Raw genomic sequence first — 19,438 nt, forward strand, 5'->3', positions numbered from 1 at the left:
ACAGCCTCCTAAGTGATCTCCCAGTCGGTCTCCCTTCTACATTGTAGCTAAAGTGATCTTTCTAAAACACAAATCTGATCACATGACCCTACTGCCGAAAATACTAAGGTGACTACCCATCACTTTCGTATGAAGTCTCAAGTCTTTGGCCTGACCCTTTGGAATCTGACCCCAATGTAGGTCTCATTCTGAAGCCCCATATGAATCCCACCATCCAATTTAGGGGAGATACTTGTAATTCTTCTGAAGCACCATGCACTCTCCCTTCCCTGACATTTATCCTGCTGTTCTTCCTCTTGGAATGCATTTTCACTGCATATCTATCTGATTAAACCTATTCAATCTTCCTTGGTCCTCCACTTAGGTCCTCCTTCTTTGTGTTCCCATAACATATACGCACCCTTATTTCAGTCTCTGACCTGTCTCACTAGAAATTTTGGGTTTTCTGAGCATTTCTCCCACTGTACTCTGTACCCCTTGAGAATAAGCATGACATCTTATTGATCACCTTACTTCCAGAACTTAACATTGTATCCAGCATAACGTTAGCAATTAAAAGCAAACAGGTGAGCTTCCCTAGTGGTGCAGTGGTTGGGAGTCTGCCTGCCGATGCAGGGGACACGGGTTCGTGCCCTGGTCCAGGAAGATCCCACATGCCACGGAGCGGCTGGGCCCATAAGCCATGGCCGCTGAGCCTGCGCGTCTGGAGCCTGTGCTCAGCAGCGGGAGAGGCCACAACAGTGAGAGGCCCACGTACCGCAAAAACAAACAAACAAAAAAAGCAAACAGGTGATTGAATAAATGAATGAGTGAATGAACAACTGTAGAAATGTCTTTACTTACTCAAAAGATTTGGTTCATTCAACTACATGATGGTTCTTACAACTATCACCAATTGAACAGCATTTCTATAACTTTTGCAAAACTGTGGTGAAGATATTTTTAATTGTGTTATCCCAAGGATATATGTTAAATTGCTGGTTGAAATTAGTTTAAAAATAACAATTTTCTCTGCAGACAAAGTGAAAGCTGTTTTTAGCCAAAATATAAAACTATATTTATATTCTTTTTTTGCCTTAACTACCAAAAAAGTTAAAGACAAATTTAGTGTTCACTAGTAGTAATTAGACCATCTCAAGTCCCTGATAATTTCTATCCCATTTCCTCTCATAAATGTTCTCTTTCTATCCTAAATTACTTTACTACACATGATTTATTCTCAAAATTCTTCTATTATAAATGATTTTAATATTTGTAAGTAGGTAGAGAATGGTGGCAAAACCTAATCCTTCGGGCTTCCCTGGTGGCGCAGTGGTTGAGAGTCCGCCTGCCGATGCAGGGGAAACGGGTTTGTGCCCCGGTCTGGGAGGATCCCACATGCCACGGAGCGGCTGGGCCCGTGAGTCGTGGCCGCTGAGCCTGCGCGTCCGGAGCCTGTGCTCTGCAACGGGAGAGGCCACGACAGTGAGAGGCCCTCGTACCACAAAAAAAAAAAAAAAAAAAAAGAAAACCTAATCCTTCAAAATATGTGTTTCTTCCACCTTAAGTCCCAGGCATTAAAGAGCCACATCAAAGTGAAGAATGAGGGCGGGAGGGGGACGAATTAGGAGTATGGGGTTAACAAACTACTATACATAAAGGAGATAGGCAACAAGAATTTCCTGTATATCACAGGGCATTATATTCAATATCTTGTAATAACCTATAATGGAAGATAATCAGAAAAAAAATAACTGAATCACTTTGCTGTACACCTGAAACTAATACAGTATTGTAAATCAACTATACTTCAGTTTTTTAAAAAGTCAAGACCAGCCTCTATCTGAGCCATACAGACTTCTGGCAACCTATCAGAATCTGAGTTTTCTGGTTAGTCTGGTTCTGCTGCTATGCACGTCGATCCAAACGTCCCACTCACATAAAACTGACTGCATATTATAGCCACCAGTACAATTTATCTGCAATACTAAAGTTCCACTCATGCTTGAAATGTGGTCACATTTTTATTAATTATAACCCATGGACCATAGCCGTAAGTTTCATTTCATGCCATGTAGCATTTTAAATGTTAGCTGTTAATGCAGGTGGACAAATTTAGCAGACGGTAACAAACGTGATTCACAATCCAGCTCCATACAAGAACCTGCTGGGGGTAGCTTTTGAAACACTTACACCAGATCCTCAATTAAAATGTAATTTCTGAAGCAGTAGGGTGGGGCCTACCATCATTTTTTCCAAGTACCCCAAGTGATTCTATTGTACATTGAGACTTGAGAATCAATGGCTCAGCGCCTGGGAAAGAGGTCCAAGTTAGAGATAAATATTTGTCATATTTCTCTTAACAGAAGACTGCCTATCAGATTTTTTAAAGTGAAAATAATTCTACTTTTAAAAAATAAAACTGTATTTACCCCCATTGAAATGAAGCTGGTTATAAAAGCCTGAATTAAAAAGGGAAAATTAGAGATGATTACTCATTTTTAAAAGGATTTCTGTCTTTATAAAGGATTAATTCGAGCATTTCTTCAAGTACCAGGTGGTGATTTAACTGATTTTTAGACTGGTCTCAGTTACTAATTATACTTGTGACCTTTGCAAAGTCACCTGAATCTCTCTAGACCTTGCTTTTCCAATGTGTTAACTGAGAGAACTGGATGAAAGAAGCACTTTCTTAGCTCACACTGTTTCCCAGAGGTGTCTAGATATTACACAGAGGTGGAAGGGTAGCTGAGGGCACAGACCCTGGAGCCAGACTGCATAAATTTGTATCCAGGCACCACTAATTATGCTACCTTGGGCAGATTAATTAACCTTTCAGTGCCTCACTTTCATCAACTATAAAATGGTATTAACAATACTACATACTTCATAGGGTTTTGAGATTAAATGAACTAATATACGTAAAAGCGTTTAGAATAGTTCTGGGCACACAGTAAGCACTATTTAAAACATAAGTTATCATTCTTATTACTTATATTCCACCCCTGAAGAAAGTCAGGGCCTTGAGTATTGCTAATGTATTGGTGAGCCTCTAAGAAGGGGGAACATCATGTAGCACTTCAAAGATATATTTGACCAGTTAACCTTTGATTGCAGGGGGACAGCTGTCTATGGATCACACATTGGGGAAAGCTGGACTACATGATTGCCATATCCCTTTAAACACTAGTATTGTATGACTCATCCCCATGTCTTAGAGACCCAGAAAACTATGGCCCATGGGCTAAATCCAGACGACCATCTGTTTTTGTAAACAAAGTTTTCAGGGAACACTGCCATTCTCATTTGTTTACATATTTCTATATCTACTTTCACACTACAACAAAAGAGTTGAATAGCTGCAACAGAAACCATATGGCCCACACAGCCTAAAATATGCACTGTCCGACCCTTTGCCAATCCCTGCTTTAGATGTGTAATGTACTGCAAAGCCTACAGCTCTTCTCCATGGTAACTTAATCGAGACAAATTTTATTTTATGAATAGCCATTTCTATTCCATCGACCCAGTTGGCTGGAGAAAGAGAGGAAACAGTCATCAATGTGGGATGGAAAAAGAGACTGGGTATGGGGGGTGGGAGGTTCTCGATTATATGGTCTGGAAAGGATAAAGAGCAAGGATCATAGAGTAGAACTGCTGATGGCAAAAAAACAGAAAGCAATTGGAAAAACAGAAGGTGACCCAAAGACCTTGACACTAGTTAAAGGTGCTGACATAGGATGGGCATCTTCTCCCATAACCTTCCAGAAGTCTACTCATCCTCCCCAAAATATTAGATTTCTTTTATAATTACCATTATTAATCAAGTACAATCCTAGAAAATGCTTTTGTTATGTTGTTTCTTTTTTTATTAATTTTTATTGGAGTATAGTTGCTTTACAATGCTGTGTTAGTTTCTGCTGTACAGCAACGTGAATCAGCTATGCATATACATATATCCCCACTTTTTTTGGATTTCCTTCCCATTTAGATCACCACAGAGCCCTGAGTATAGAGTTCCCTGTGCTATACACTAGGTTCTCATTAGTTACCTATTTTATACATAGTAGTGTATATATGTCAAATGTTATGCTATTTGTTTCATTATATAATTATTATCCTAATTTTATAGAGGAATAAACAGCAAAGTTCAAGTAACTTTCCCATAGCTGATCAATGGTTGAGCTCTAAGTAAAAACTAGTTTTACTGATCTCAGATTTTCCATTATGCCTCAGCTGAAGTTATTTGGTTTTAGACATTCTCTTAAATGCAGATAAATGCTAGATATAATTCTGATGACCAGAATTTTTTATGCACTATTCTAAATAATTGTTTATCACTGGGCAAAGCTTTACTATTTCTACCCATACAAACAATCTATCACTCTCCACAAGTTTAGCTCTTGGGTGGGGGTGATGGAGGAGGGGAATGGATAGGCAAGGTGATATAAGGAGTCTGCATTCTGCATAGATAGGCAACCGTGTTGAAATTTATCTTATCAAGAAAGATAAAGAAAGGAATTCATTCAGGATGAATAGAAACACAGGAAGCTACTGAAGAATAGACAAAAATGCACTGTTTGAAATGGCAGCTGCAAATCTTATCACTTATATTTCACTGCTACAAAGACTAGTCAGCTTTTCTTAGCCAAATGTGAATTAGAAGAAAGATAATTTAGTGTTTAGAAAATATGCCTAATTTACCACCAAAGCTATATAGTTTTGTCTTGAAGTAAGGAATTCTACATCAGCTTTTTAAAATGATGGTGATTAAGTAGACTACAATATACTTCCAGTGTTCTGTTCTTTTCATTATTTGTGGCACCCTGATGAAAAGTAATTATGCTTTGGCAAATTTTCCTCTTAGTTGTAATTTGGACCACTTATCTGAGATTCTCAGAAGGGAGCTGACTTGACAACTAAAAGAGAACACCTGTTTCTATCAATGTAAAGGAAGCCTTCCTGAGAGCCTTTTCCTCTGCTTAGCAAGGCACATTTCTACAACCAGAAATACTGAGTGATGCATTAATGAATTGCTTTCTCTATTTAGCAAACAGAGTCAGGAATTAAATGGTATATCTTTATATTTACATAAGGAAAGAAAGAATGGTCATGAATATAAAATAACAAAAAGAGAAAAGGGAGTGTGGCAGTGATTGAGAGGACTGAGCTACACTGATGTCTGCCCTAGTGACCTGCCCACCTGCAATGAGATCTCTCAGCTACTCAGGTGCTTTAAAAAAAATTCACAATTTGGGATTCTGTTATTTTATTAAATAGGTCAAAGGGGATCTGCAGAAAAGGTTCGTGTATGTTTTATTGTTTCCAATACACATTGTGTGTGTGAAAATTCCATCCATCCTCTTTTCACTGACGTTAAAAGCAGGCAGCTGGCACAATACTAACGGTTCATAAAAAGAGGATGGGCCCACTGTTTTATTGAAATACTAAATAATTCCATTTTCTGACTAGGGCCAGTGAAGCTTCAAATATACTTTTAAGAGGCTTTATTTATTCCTTTTATGACCTATAAAAAGGCTACACGGCTATTACTTTGGCTTTTCCATCCTGTTTTAATGAACATCAAAAAGCACTTTTACAAATACAATCTTTTGGTCTCACTGCATTCTTGAGATGAACATCAACAAGTAAAATAAGTACAGTACCAAAGATCTAAGACACAATTTATGTGGATCTACTGAGAATCAGTTAATGGACTTCAAGGAAATTTGTTTTTCTTTGCCTATACGTTACCATCCCTTTTTGTTTGCCTCTAACGGGAATCTAATTTTCTTATGGAATAGTTTATGGAAACTATTGAAGGGAAATTCTGAAACAAGTTATTTTGGTTATTTATATTTGTAACACATTAAGAGCTTGCACCCTATCAATTTTTCTAAGTATCTGCAAGACTGGGTACATGAACTTTTAAAAACTTTTTATTGAAATGTAATATACATTAAAAATACACATAAGTGTACTACTCAATTTTTTTTTTTTTACAAATAATACATTCATATAGCCAGCACCCAAATTCAGAAACAGAACTTCTACCAGGCCCTAGAAGACTCTCCTCACACTCCTTTCTACTCATCATAAAGATAACTACCATCTGAACTTCTCCTAACCCTAAAGATGTCAGTTCCATAGGGTCAAGGGTGGGCACATTAAATCTTACAAATCAGGAATTCCCCAGTGGTCCAGTGGTTAGGACTCCATACTCTCACTGCCAAGGACCCAGGTTCAACCCCTGGTCAGGGAACTAAGATCCCACAAGCTGCATGGCACAGCCAAAAATAAACAAATAAATAAATGAAATAAAATAAAATAAATCTTACAAATCCTCATTGACACCCCCAAACATAAGCCTGGCCTCAAAATTCTCCATAGCAATAATCAAGTTAGAAGATTAAAAACAACATCTAAATACATTTGAAAGTAATTCAAAATTCTATATCTAATCAAGTTGCCATCTATGTATAAAGACAATATGAAGACATATTAAATATGTAAAAGATTTAAGAAATAAACTCTCATGAATCCTTCTTGAAAAACTACCTTGTGACTTAATCTAAGCAACCCAGTGATGACTTTAAAAAGACTCAGAAAAGATAATGCCCTTATATGAAAGACATGATGGTCAAGCAATTTATTTAAATATGTAATTAAATCTAAAGAATTAATTATAGTGACAAAACAATGTGTTGTCACTTATAAAAGTAAAGCTATACAATATTAAAAATAAAAATAAATAATTATAAGGAAAAATCCCACTAATACTAAAAACTGAGGTTGTAGCCAAGGGATAGTGGGTTCTTTATCTATCTATGTAATAATATCTATGATCTTTCAAAAGGAGGCCTCTCTGGGTGCTTTCAATCGATTAAATTGAATTTGAAGTAACAGTATGTTCACATTCAAAAGATAACCTATAGTAGAACAAGAAACATTCTATATATCTTCTAATTATCAGAAAGATGAGCATATATAAAAGACAGAATGACAGGAAATGTTTAAAAAGCATTAAAAACAGGAGACTTGGGCTTCCCTGGTGGCGCAGTGGTTGAGAGTCTGCCTGCCAATGCAGGGGACATGGGTTCGTGCCCCAGTCTGGGAAGATCCCACATGCCACGGAGTGGCTGGGCCCATGAGCCATGGCCACTGAGCCTGCACTTCCGGAGCCTGTGCTCCACAATGGGAGAGGCCACAACAGTGAGAGGCCCATGTACCGCAAAAAACAAAAAACAAAAAAAAAAAAACAGGAGACTTAAGATAAGATGGTATAATTAAGACTGAGCATTTTATAATACTAAATATTAATGGACTATATTTACCTATTAAAGAAAAACTACTCTCCCACTGATTCAAAAAACAAATCTAACTACATATTAAATATAAAAGGCAAAGTAAAAACAATGTAATTTGGAAATGGGTAAAGTAAATAGATAGACAAAAGTTTATCTTTTTACTATTAATTTATCATTAAATTATTATTTGCAAAAATAAATCAAGGAACAAGATTTTAATAGAAGGAAAGATTGAATTCAAGGTAAGAATATTAAAGGATTTCATTTTATATTAAACTGAAAGATTTGATTATTTCAAAGGAGCCAACCTTCTGAGTTGAAAATTAAGATTGTATTTTATGACTTAAATGAATATAGAGCTTTTATTATCTATAAGTGACCAAAGAAATTATTGACCTCCCCATATTTTTATCCAGGGAGAATTTCTCTACTGAATTCTGGAAGAAAAAATAAACTTGTTGCTTGTTTATAATGCCAGTTATGAGAATAATTAAACACGTTTGGCACTTAGTTTTAATTTCTTATCTCATTTAATCCTAGCAACAGCCTACTAAGGTTTAAGTTTACTATTAACATTCTCTTACAGATGATGCACAGCACTTAAGTAACATACCCAAAGTCCTACTGCTTAGGGAGTAGTAAAGCTGGAATTCAATCCCTGGCAGCCCAACTCAGAGCACATGCTTTTAATGACTACATTAAAATATGGTGGGAAAAAAGAAAACAAAAAACCCATTCACACAGAATGGGATGCATGTACCTGGGATTAGCACCAAGATGACCAGATACCAGTCTAAGGCTAAAAGTCTACCTGCACCTCTACCAATTGGTGGTGAAGGGCCTTCTGAGAGCCTGCTGTCCTAGCCAGGACTGGCTCAACACATTAGCTAGGCTGAATCCCATAAAGTGAATATGTCAGGGCTCCTCAAGATCACTCCAGGTTTGGTGATTTGCTAGGTGATTTCACAGGACTCAGCATATAGTCGTACTCGTACTGAGATTTATGACAGTAAAAGGATACAAAGGAAAATCAGCAAAAGGAAAAGGTGCATGGGAGAAGTCTAGAAGAAACTAGGTGCACGCTTCCAAGAGTCCCCCAAACACACAGTGTAATTGCATAGGACATGCTTAATTCCTCCAGCATCAAGTTGTTAAAATAAATGGGAAGTATTGTCTACCAGGGAAGCTCATTAGAGACACCACCAATGGCTTTTTGTGGAGGTTGGTATGTAGGTATCCTCTGCCCAGTATATACCAAAATTCTAGATTCCCAAAAGGAAGGCAGGTGTTAAGCACAAATATATTCTTTGCACAGTTTAGGCACAGTGAGCCACAATTAGTATTTAGGGAGAGTTTTATATCAGTGTGTGGGACTGTTTACTAGCCAAACTCCCAGAGACCAGCAAGAGGGCCAACCTTGCAAGCAGGCTTTTCTAAGAATAGGCAATTTCAGACCTGCACTATTCTTTTTCTGCACAGTGAACATGAAGCATTCAACTACCTCGTTCTGAGTTTCCCTCTATGATTTGTGAATTGATGCTATAATATTCTACAGTTCTATATTTTTAATTTTCTTATAATTTAGATTTCTTCACCTTTCTCTACTCCCACCTGCGTACTCACTCTATCCACTGAAATGTGTACTCATCATCATTAGTTACTTCTGAAAAACAACCCCTCTGAATTGCTGACATTACACAGTCAGACTCTCTGGCACTCTAGAGATTCAAAGAGGGGAGAAGGCATTGTGCCTGCTGGTGGCCAAGCTATGACTCTGTAGCAATTCAGTTGTCATTTCCTCCACCCCTCACCCCCCCACCCCAGCACTGCACACGACCTACCTATGAATTGCAAAACTTTTGGATAAGTTCCTAGATGGCAAGTAATAGTGAGCCACTGAATGAAGTTCATCATTCAATCTATACATATAACCATCAGTTATGTGCAAGGCATTGTGTTAAAAGCAATGAATAGATGTGACACTGAATTCAGACATATATCCTACATCAAAGGAGTATATAGTCTTATAGGATGCATCATTAAATAACTTTTATATGAAATAAGAAGTGATGGATTACAAAGTGTAGGCACCATAACTGGGAATACAACAGTGACTGAAATAGACAAAGTCTTTACTCTTATTACCAGAGACAGGGCAGGTGGCATCAGAGAATGGGCCTGATCAATATCTGGATATGTCAAAATGATGATGCAATGTCATCATCATGGAAAACAGTTGACACAGGTACAGTGCTGTTGCCAAAAGAGCCATATGAAGCTGGATGGGATAATTTCCTGATCCAGTGTGACTGACTATGTTCTATCTGCAGAATGCCATGCATAGTATTCGAAGTCTCAAAAACATCCCTGCTCTTCAAGGCTCTTTAACACTCCTTTGACAGTGTGGCAGCATGAAATTTGCCCAATCTTGTAGATAAAAATGGGTGCAATTCAATATTGTACTTCTACAGGTAAAATAATCTCCTGAATCTTATGTTTATTAGTTTATTTTTAGGAAATGTTAGAAATTTTTTCAGTGTCCTCTCATAAAACAAGGCAGGATTCACTTTAGAGAATGTTTGTAATAGGTTTAGAATCAACAATAAAATTTGAAGAATGATAAATTACAATAAACAAAAGAATATGCTCCATCATTATTTTTTATTTGAGAAATTTCATCTTTCTAATTTTTTTTTCCAGACATGTATTGTAATTTTTTTTAATGGAAGCTATGCTTCCTATCTAACGGACGGGATTTATTCTCATCATTAAGTTGTATTTAGGTTTTTCTTTCTGGCCTTTGCTTTTTTTCATTTACATTCTTTATTCCTTTTCTCCCATTTGCTCATGCACCTTCTGTGCTGGCTTCTCTTAACCACTTGATCCATAATCAGAGATCTGACTTTCAATTTAAGTGGCATTTTTGTAATAATCTGTTTGGTCAGTTGGGGCCTCAAGCTACTACAGGGCAGGTTTTAATTAGAATTTTAGGAACACGAAGCAGCCTTTTGCTAAGATTTTCAAGTTCACTTTAAGGGCCAATTTCATGCTCTAATCAAAAGACTATCATTTCACTCTTAAAATAGCATAAGATTTATAATCCCTGTCCCCAGAGTCTGCTGAACTCAGACATACGGTCACTCAGGTGATGTATCTCATGGGACTGCCCTTCAACTTTGTCCTAAACTGATAATACCAAATTCCCATCAGCTTAGTATATCATAAGACTATGTTTGTTCCTTCGACTGTCTGGAATAAAACTTCATTTTCTTAATTTTTCTTAGTACACTAGCTACCTTATGTGCACTCCATATTTGCTATTTTGATTTTCCCAAAAAAGCTATTTGCATTAGCAAGAGAGCAGCCTAAGACAAACACCTTTAAATAAGCTGAAGAAATTAGCCACTACGTTAAACCAAAATTGCATAGTAAATACTGTCAGCATCTGTCCAAGCATGCAGTCATACTTTACTGTTTCTTTATTTTGCATTTTACTTACAGATATGCTCCATTAAATGACTGACCTGTTCTGTACTACCTCACAGCATTTTTTAAATTTATGGGCTTCTTATTTTTACTGAAGATCTGTTAGTTTGGATTCACCATGTACAATAAAATAGATGGATTTTGCTCCTAAACTCATTATTTCTCCTTCTCATTACAATTACTAGAAATCTGAAATAGTTTCAGTCAGAGAGTTAGTTGTTCCTTACTTTTACTTCTAAGCCTAGAAGAGGACTTTCCTATTCTTTTTCATTTAAAATACAACCTATTCTGTAATGGCATAGTTCACTGAATTCCAGATGAAAGTTATGTTGTTTTCACTAAAATTCATTTCATAATTAAGCAATAAAAAATCTACTCTGGGATGACACATGCCTTATAAGGCTATTTCAAAAACCCATATATGTAGAAAAATCTACTTTGCCTTTTATAAGTTAATGTAGTGAAAAGCCATAAAGGCTTTCTAAATTCAAAATCTAAAAGTGGCTTTGATTTTTAATTAATGTCAACTCTTAATCTTCCCAGTGCATTAGGGGCCTTCATATAATTTTTTAATCTCCATTTTCAAATAGTGTTTAGAAATGTTTGTTTCTAGGCTTAGATACTTTTCCCTACACAAATTCTAGGAAGATTTTTCAGACTGTTGCAGGGGAGGAATAAATTCTTTTTCTAATACCCTTCTAGGTTCTCTGACTGGAGCTCTATAAATCAGACTCAGAAAAGACAGATTAACATGAGAAAAGCATACAAATTTATTTATATTAATATATACTTATTTAATATAAAATTTACAAGACACAGGAGCCTTCACAGGGACACGAAGACCTGAAGAAGTGGTTAAACCTGAGCATTTTTATACTAGGTTTGATGAAGAGTGGAGAGTAGTGGGAAAATGTAATAGAACAAAAGGATGTGAACTAAGGGTGGTGAACTGGGGGAAACTAGCAAGGTATGTGCATTTGGATTCTTCTCAGTCTTCAGAGATAAGGATGCTCCTTTCCTCCAGGTATAGGGGTATCGGGAGGGCACTATTCACACAAAGGTCTTGATACCTGCTTTAGGAGAAGGTCAGATACATGCTGTTTCTCAAATTCCTTCAGCTTAAAATATTTGATATCCTGAGGTGCCATATTTGGAGTAGCATATACTAAACCCCATCACTGTGAAACTGGACATACATGAAGATTAAATAACATGAAGTGTAACCAACCAGGACGTTATGAGCCTTCCCGGGACAGGCCACCCCCACTCCCACCCTCTACTTTAGCTCCTCTCTGAAGTATGTAGATAACAGTATCAGATGCACATTTCCCGGGTAGTTTTACAGATGCTAAAGCCCCACCAAGTGGAAGAAATTAACACATCCCCTCTGCAGTATGGCGGGAACCAGGAAATATTTGCAACAACTTATCTGGCTTTTTAACTTTACCTCACCATCAACCAATCAGAGGATTGTGCGGGAGCTGATCATACCCTGGGACTTCCTTCCCTTGCCTGGCCTTTAAAAATGCACAGGGGGATCACCTCGGTGCTTTGTGACCGCCTGCAGGGGTGGGATAGGGAGGGTGGGAGGGAGGGAGACGCAAGAGGGAAGAGATATGGGAACATATGTATAACTGATTCACTTTGTTATAAAGCAGAAACTAACACACCACTGTAAAGCAATTATACTCCAATAAAGATGTAAAAAAAAAAAAAATGCTTTGCTAAAACCCATCTGGTAGTTCGGGCTTTTTGAGTACTAGCTATCCCAGACTCCTTATAGGACACCCTGCAGTAAATGCTGCACTTTCTTTCACCACAACCCGCTATCAGTAGATTGGCTTTACTGCGTGTGGGCAAGTGGACCCAAGTTTAATTTGGCAACAATAGGCCTTAACTCACTCAGAGTCCCTTAAGAAATGTGATGGAATATCAGTCAATTGACTTGCAAACTAAATAGTTTAACACAGGTAATTTCTTAGAAGTTATTACATCTGGGTCCAAAACATACTATGAAGTTTTTAAGTGTGTGTCAATCAAAAAAATTATAACGCCCACCACATAGATTTGTGTACTGTCTAAAATTATTACCCAACCAGGACCACCACATGTAGCAAGGCAGGCTTTGCACTGCACAGAGTGAGTGGTAGCAGGGTGGGTGGAGAGGGGATTCACGTAAACCACTATATGAATCATATATTCTGGAGTTGTGCACAGAAAAGGTCCTGGACACAAGCCTCTATGAAAATATATTTTAAATAGTGATAAAAATCTAAAGCCCAATTTTAAGACAGTGCTATGGTCTTCCCTGGTGGCGCAGTGGTTGAGAGTCCACCTGCTGATGCAGGGGACACAGGTTCGTGCCCCGGTCCGGGAAGATCCCACATGCCACACAGCGGCTGGGCCCGTGAGCCATGGCCACTGAGCCTGCGCGTCCGGAGCCTGTGCTCCACAACGGGAGAGGCCACAACAGTGAGAGGCCCGCGTACCGCAAAAAAAAAAAAAAGACAGTGCTGTACTTTACCCGGAAGGCTTTTTCTGTACTTCAACAGAATAATTATTTAAAAGATTTTATTAGGGTGAGAAAATAAGAATGTGAGGTAAATAATACTTTTATTAATTTGTGGCATAACTATGTTGGGAGGATTGAACAATAGAAGGATGTCACTGAGGTTTGTGGGGGAAGGGGAAGAAAAAAGAGCTACATTTTCATTTTTCAGGTGTGAAATCAATAAATAATACCAAAAACTAAAATCAAGAAGCAGTAATATAATCATATTATTTATCATTTACCTGAAAGTAATTAGCAAATAATCAGCTTAAAGATGTGAAAGTGGTTGCCTGTGGACAGACCAAATGAGAGGAGGTGTGGAGGCAGGGGGAGTGGCAGACTTCTCTTCCTAGTAAAGCTTGTAGATCTACTAGATTCATCAAACATGCACACGTACACCCTGAGTATGAAAGACTCATTTATATTTGCTAAATTAAATCTAAGTTCTATAACCCTTGGAAATGTAAAAGTAATGAAAAACAGGAGTTAATGGGTGGGAGTAGATGTGGAGGAAAATATAGGGGCAGTAAATCTCTTACCTTACACAGTAGGAAATCAAGGGGCACCGTCAAATATGTACGTGTCAAGAAATAGAATTTTTATGAAGCTAAATAACAAAATAATTCTTTTCATGAGCTTGGTAGGGATTGGAAGTGGGGAGAGAAGATAAGTGAGCTAAATTTCTCTCATGTCATAGAAGGGAATCAAAAGCTATTTTTAAATTGACATATTAACAAACAAAGTATATGCATATTATTTAAGACTTGGATTTAAGCTCTAGAAAAAATAACCATTAAATGGTTAAAAATAATCACTTCTGGTGAGTGGGAACGAAGGAAAGTATATTGAACCTTTTCATTTAGCATCCTCTTTGGTGTTTGAATTTGTATTATGGCACATATTGTTGGTATAATAATTAAATAGACAAATAAAAATAAATCTATTAATAAATACTGGGTGGGTCAAAAGGTTCCTTCGTTTTTTTCCGTAAGATGGCCCTAGTAGTGCTTAGTTGTCTTTAACTTCATTCGAAACAATTTTGTTAGATTGTATGTAACAGCTGTCACATCAGCATGAATTTTAAAAAAAGACATCAAAATTGGTGAATTTTTGTGTAGCCATTTTAATACTGAAGATGGAAGAAAAAAGGAATATTTTTGGCATATTATGCTTTATTATTTCAAGAAAGGGGAAAACGCAACTGAAATGCACAAAACGATTTGTGCAGTGTATGGAGAAAGTGCTGTGACTGAATGTGTCAAAAGTGGTTTGTGAAGTTTCGTGCTGGAGATTTCTCACTGGACAATGTTCCACGGTCGGGTAGACCAGCTGAAGTTGATAGCGATCAAATTGAAACAATAATTGAGAACAATCAATGCTATACCACACGGCAGATAGCCAACATACTCAAAATATCCAAATCAAGCGTTGAAAATCATTTGCACCAGCTTGGTTATGTGAATCGCTTTGACGTTTGGGTTCCACATATTAAAGTTAAGCGAAAAAACCTTCTTGACCATATTTCCTCATGCAATTCTCTACTGAAACATAATGAAAATGTTCCGTTTTTCAAACAAATTGTGACGGGCGATGAAAAGTGGATACTGTATAAGAATGTGGAACGGAAGAGGTCGTGGGGCAAGCGAAATGAACCACCCACAACCACACCAAAGGCCGGTCTTCATCCAAAGTAGGTGATGTTGTATATATGGTGGGATTGGAAGGGAGTCCTCTATTATGAGCTCCTTCCAGAAAACCAAACAATTAATTCCAACAAGTACTGCTCCCAATTAGACCAACTGAAAGTGGCACTTGACGAAAAGTGTCCAGAATTAGTCAACAGAAAATGCGTAATCTTCCATCAGGATAATGCAAGACCATGTGTTTCTTTGATGACCAGGCAAAAACTGTTACAGCTTGGCTGAGAAGTTCTGATTCATCCGCGTATTCACCAGACATTGCACCTTCGGATTTCCATTTAGTTTGGTCTTTACAAAATTCTCTTAATGGAAAAAATTTCAATTCCCTGGAAGACTGTAAAAGGCACCTGGAACTGTTCTTTGCTCAAAAAGATAAAAAGTTTTGGGAAGATGGAATTATGAAGTTGCCTGAAAAATGGCAGAAGGTAGTGGAACAAAAGGGTGAATACGTTGTTCAATAAAGTTCTTGGTGAAAATGAAAAATGTTTCCTTTATTTTTACTTAAAAAACCGAAGGCACTTTTTGGCCCTCCCAATAATAGAGCAGATGATCACATCCTATCTAGTTTTATGTCTAGATTTTCACATATGTTTATTTGAATCATATTTTATAAAGAGACAGCAATTTTTGTTTTACAGCTGGTCTGTAGCATAAAAGATACAAATGCTGATTTATGATATTTTAGTCTGGTTTTTATTTTTAATCCACTATGTAAGTACAAAGATTGGTAAACCACTGTCTGGTCAAAATATGTTGATGCCAGGGTGTATACTTAATAAAAGAATTCTATAAAAAGGATCCTTCACATCTAGAACCAGAAACTCTCACACAGTAATTCACTGTAATTTACCTCCTCAAAGCACTGCAGGCCTATATAACCCTCCAAAGGGAGATACTGCAGTTTTACACACAGTGAATACTTCCATTGTCCTAATGCTACCCTTGTCCTACTTATATGTTTATAAACATGGCACTATTTTTACCTTGAATAATGCATGGCTTGGTGGCCTGCAATATTAAAATAGAAGTCTGTTGTGTGCTTCATCTCATTGGTGTGCCCAGTGGCCTCGATCCAGTGTCCTATTGGGAGACAATAAACACCATCCACCAAGTTGTTTTCATTATAAATACAGCAACGGTCATGGTGAGGCCCATTGCCTAGAACAAGAAGAAATGACAAACAAAGCAATTACATCAATGTTTTGCTTAAACAGCCACAGAGTTGCTGATGCAAAATTAATAGTAAGATGAAGATAAATACAAAGCTGCATAATCTACACATTTCAGTATAAACAAAAATAGACTAGAGTAATAGGGAACACAGTAAAAATTTGTAGAGTTACTTATGAATTTCATAGAGTCCTATGCTCCCTTTGAATACATGGATATTTCCAAAAGCATATTAACTCAGAATTTCTTGGGACCTTTCAGTGCCTAAAAGCCTGTTGTGAGTCATTTTGTAGCCTGATAAGCTGCTGAAAAGGGTTTTTAAAGCCATTAATGTCCCTATGCTGCATACTTTTATCTTCCTGGTATGCAAATTTATGACTAAAATCAGTAATAAAGTGTTTCAGTATCAGCTCAAGCAATAAATTAAAAAAAACAAATACATTAATAAATAATAAAACGAATATCACATCCAATCCAGTTTGCATGTAAATCAGTGGTTAGTATTATCTTCAAATGGGAAAACTAAGTATCACAGAGATTAACTAGCTTGTCCAAGGTCACAGAACTAATAAGTGCAGAGCTATCAGTAAACTGATAGCCCTAGACCCTAACTTTCAGGCACCTGACACCTTCATGCTGTTTTCCACCTACTTCACAAGCACCAAGACACACATCCTCTTTCCAGTGAGTGGAGGAAAAGAGGCAGAGACAGAAGAACATGTCTCTGAACACACTACTTGCCTACATCACAGTTCTGCCCAGTATCAACTACACTAGTAAACAGACCTTTTATTTCTATGAAAATTGTAATTCGTACACTATTTTTATTAGCCCTTATGTGACCACCCCATTTCAAATAATTCTTTTCCTTAAATTACCTAATTTCCATACATTGTCATTTATAAGAAAAACATGTAAGCAAAATAAAACAGGAAAAGTCACATTTATTATGAATATGAAAATTTGACTCATTTGTTCCTTGCTCTATCTTACAAAACATTTTACCTAAGGTTATTTGGCATAAAATCTATTTTAAAAAATCCTTAAGTCATTGGGCATTTCTTTAGAATGTAACTTGCTTCCATCAGATAGAAGGTACAGGATGGCTCCTTTAATAAATCATCATTGATCTTCCTATCTCAGACTCCTCTTTTCCTCTTGATGACTACAAGGCACTACACCTTGTAACTGCCCTATTAACCTTGATATTTAATAGATGAAAATCAAACTATACTAGCAATTTCACTTCTAGAAGTATATCCAACAGAAATGTAAGATTAAAGAAAGATACATAGATGCATACATGTGTGTGGCAATACTATCTTAATAGCAATACTGTAAACTACATAAGTTCATCTATACATTTTTCCACAAATATTTATTGAATGCTGACTATATGACAGGCATTATACTAAGTCATGTTAAAGATTTAGGTATTTCCCATAAAAGCAATGAAACATTAAAATATTTTAAGCAGACAGGTGACATGACCACATTTTTATTTTGAAAATATCTCTCTGGTTATAGAGTAAAATATTAATTCAAGCACAATGAGATTAGAAACAGAAAGTCCATTTAGGAAAATACTGCATTAACCCAGGAAAGAGATGGTAAAAGCTTGGATGTAAAAATGGAAAGGAGTGGGAAGGTTCAGCAGGGAAAAGCCACAGGACTTGGTGATTAATTTGATATGGGAGGTGAAGAAAAAAGGAAACCAACAATGACTCCTAGGCTTCTGGCAAATACAACTCAATATATAGTGGTACCAGTCACTGAGATGTGAAATCTGGAAGAGTTGGAAGGAAAGATCATCAGTTTGGTTTTGGCATTTGGGGCTTGAAGTGCTATTTAGATACAAAAGGAGATGTCAAGTAGAGAGTTAGATTTATTGATTCGACACTCAGACCAGAGATCTAAACTAGAAAAATAAGTTTATGAGTCATCTAAGTATAGATGGTAATGGAGACAAGGATATAGGTGAGTCACAAAGAAAAACAATACTTTATACATTCTTTTAAAAAATATTTATTTATTTTTGGCTGTGTTGGGTCTTCATTGCTGCACAAGGGCTTTTCTCTAGTTGCAGCAAGCGGGGGTTACTCTTTGCTGCGGTGCATGGGCTTCTCACTGCGGTGGCTTCTCTTGTTGCGGAGCACGGGCTCTAGATGCGTGGGCTTCAGTAGTTTTGGCTCGTGGGCTCTACAGCGCAGGCTCAGCAGTTGTGGCGCACGGGCTTAGTTGCTCTGTGGCATGTGGGATCTTCCCGGACCAGGGCTCAAACCCATGTCCCCTGCATTGGCAGGTGGATTCTTAACCTCTCCACCACCAGGGAAGCCCCGAAAAACAATACTGATTGAGAAGAAAAGGTTTCTAGAACCAAGTTTAAAAGCATCTCAACATTTAAAAGCTGGACAGAGGGATGAGCTTACAAAGGAGGCACAGAAAGAGAAGCTGGAGAGGAAAACTAGCAGTGAGTAAATGAGGTGGGGGAGCATGATTGAAACTGTAAACATAGACTAAAAACTTGATGGATGCATGTCTGACTGTTAACAGTAGTTACATCTGAAGAATGTAATTGGGATGGAAGGACTACTTTAAACTATTTTGAATCCATTGTATTTGCTACAAAGGGAAGGTATTACTTTTTAGTAATAAAAGAATAATATCTATGGCTCCTACTGTTCAGTATAAGAGACTTACAACAATTTAAATGTTGTAACTTAAATAAATTTAATTATTGAGGAGCTCAAATATACATAAATTACACTGTTCAAGCAAAATTATGTATGTAACATTGACTTCCTAAGAATTCGTCATTCCTAGAATTAGTTTTCTGAATTATTCATTTTTACACATACATGTTTTAGGAGAAGTAACATGACACATCTATCTCTCTCAGCCAGGGAGGTATCAGTGCAGGTGTAGGGGAGAGCAGGAACTCCCACCCCATTCAGTAGTAATAAGGAGTCCAATCCCTTCAGCTGTCAATGCAGATTGGGCGAGGAACCTGGGTAATGAGGTGGTACCTCCACTCTCCTGCTGGAGCAGCATCAGAGGAATCCAGTTAAACCAAAAGGGGTTTGATAACATGCTAAGTCTCATTATATAATACTCAGAATGTCGAGGTTTCAGTACAAAGTCACTCATTATATCAAGAATCACAATGATCTCAAACTGAATGAAAAGAGAAAAGCTCCAAAGATGCTAACATCAAGATGACAGAGATGTTAGAACTATCTGACAAA

General features: G+C 37.2%; 1 protein-coding gene across 2 annotated transcripts in view; it reads right to left on the reverse strand.

Annotated features, from left to right (window-relative positions):
• Positions 1-19,438, reverse strand: part of EPM2A (EPM2A glucan phosphatase, laforin) — a gene marked incomplete at both ends in the record, with an annotated part of 68,924 nt that overhangs the window by 23,289 nt on the left and 26,197 nt on the right. For both annotated transcript variants that reach the window (XM_079716845.1, XM_079716846.1), the window contains one exon: positions 16,007-16,181. In XM_079716845.1, the coding sequence (XP_079572971.1) occupies positions 16,007-16,181 (175 nt within the window). The remainder of the gene's footprint in view (positions 1-16,006; positions 16,182-19,438) is intronic.

This window comes from Hyperoodon ampullatus (assembly GCF_949752795.1).
Source record: "Hyperoodon ampullatus genome assembly, chromosome: 12".
In the NCBI taxonomy this organism is placed as follows: Eukaryota; Metazoa; Chordata; class Mammalia; order Artiodactyla; family Ziphiidae; genus Hyperoodon; species Hyperoodon ampullatus.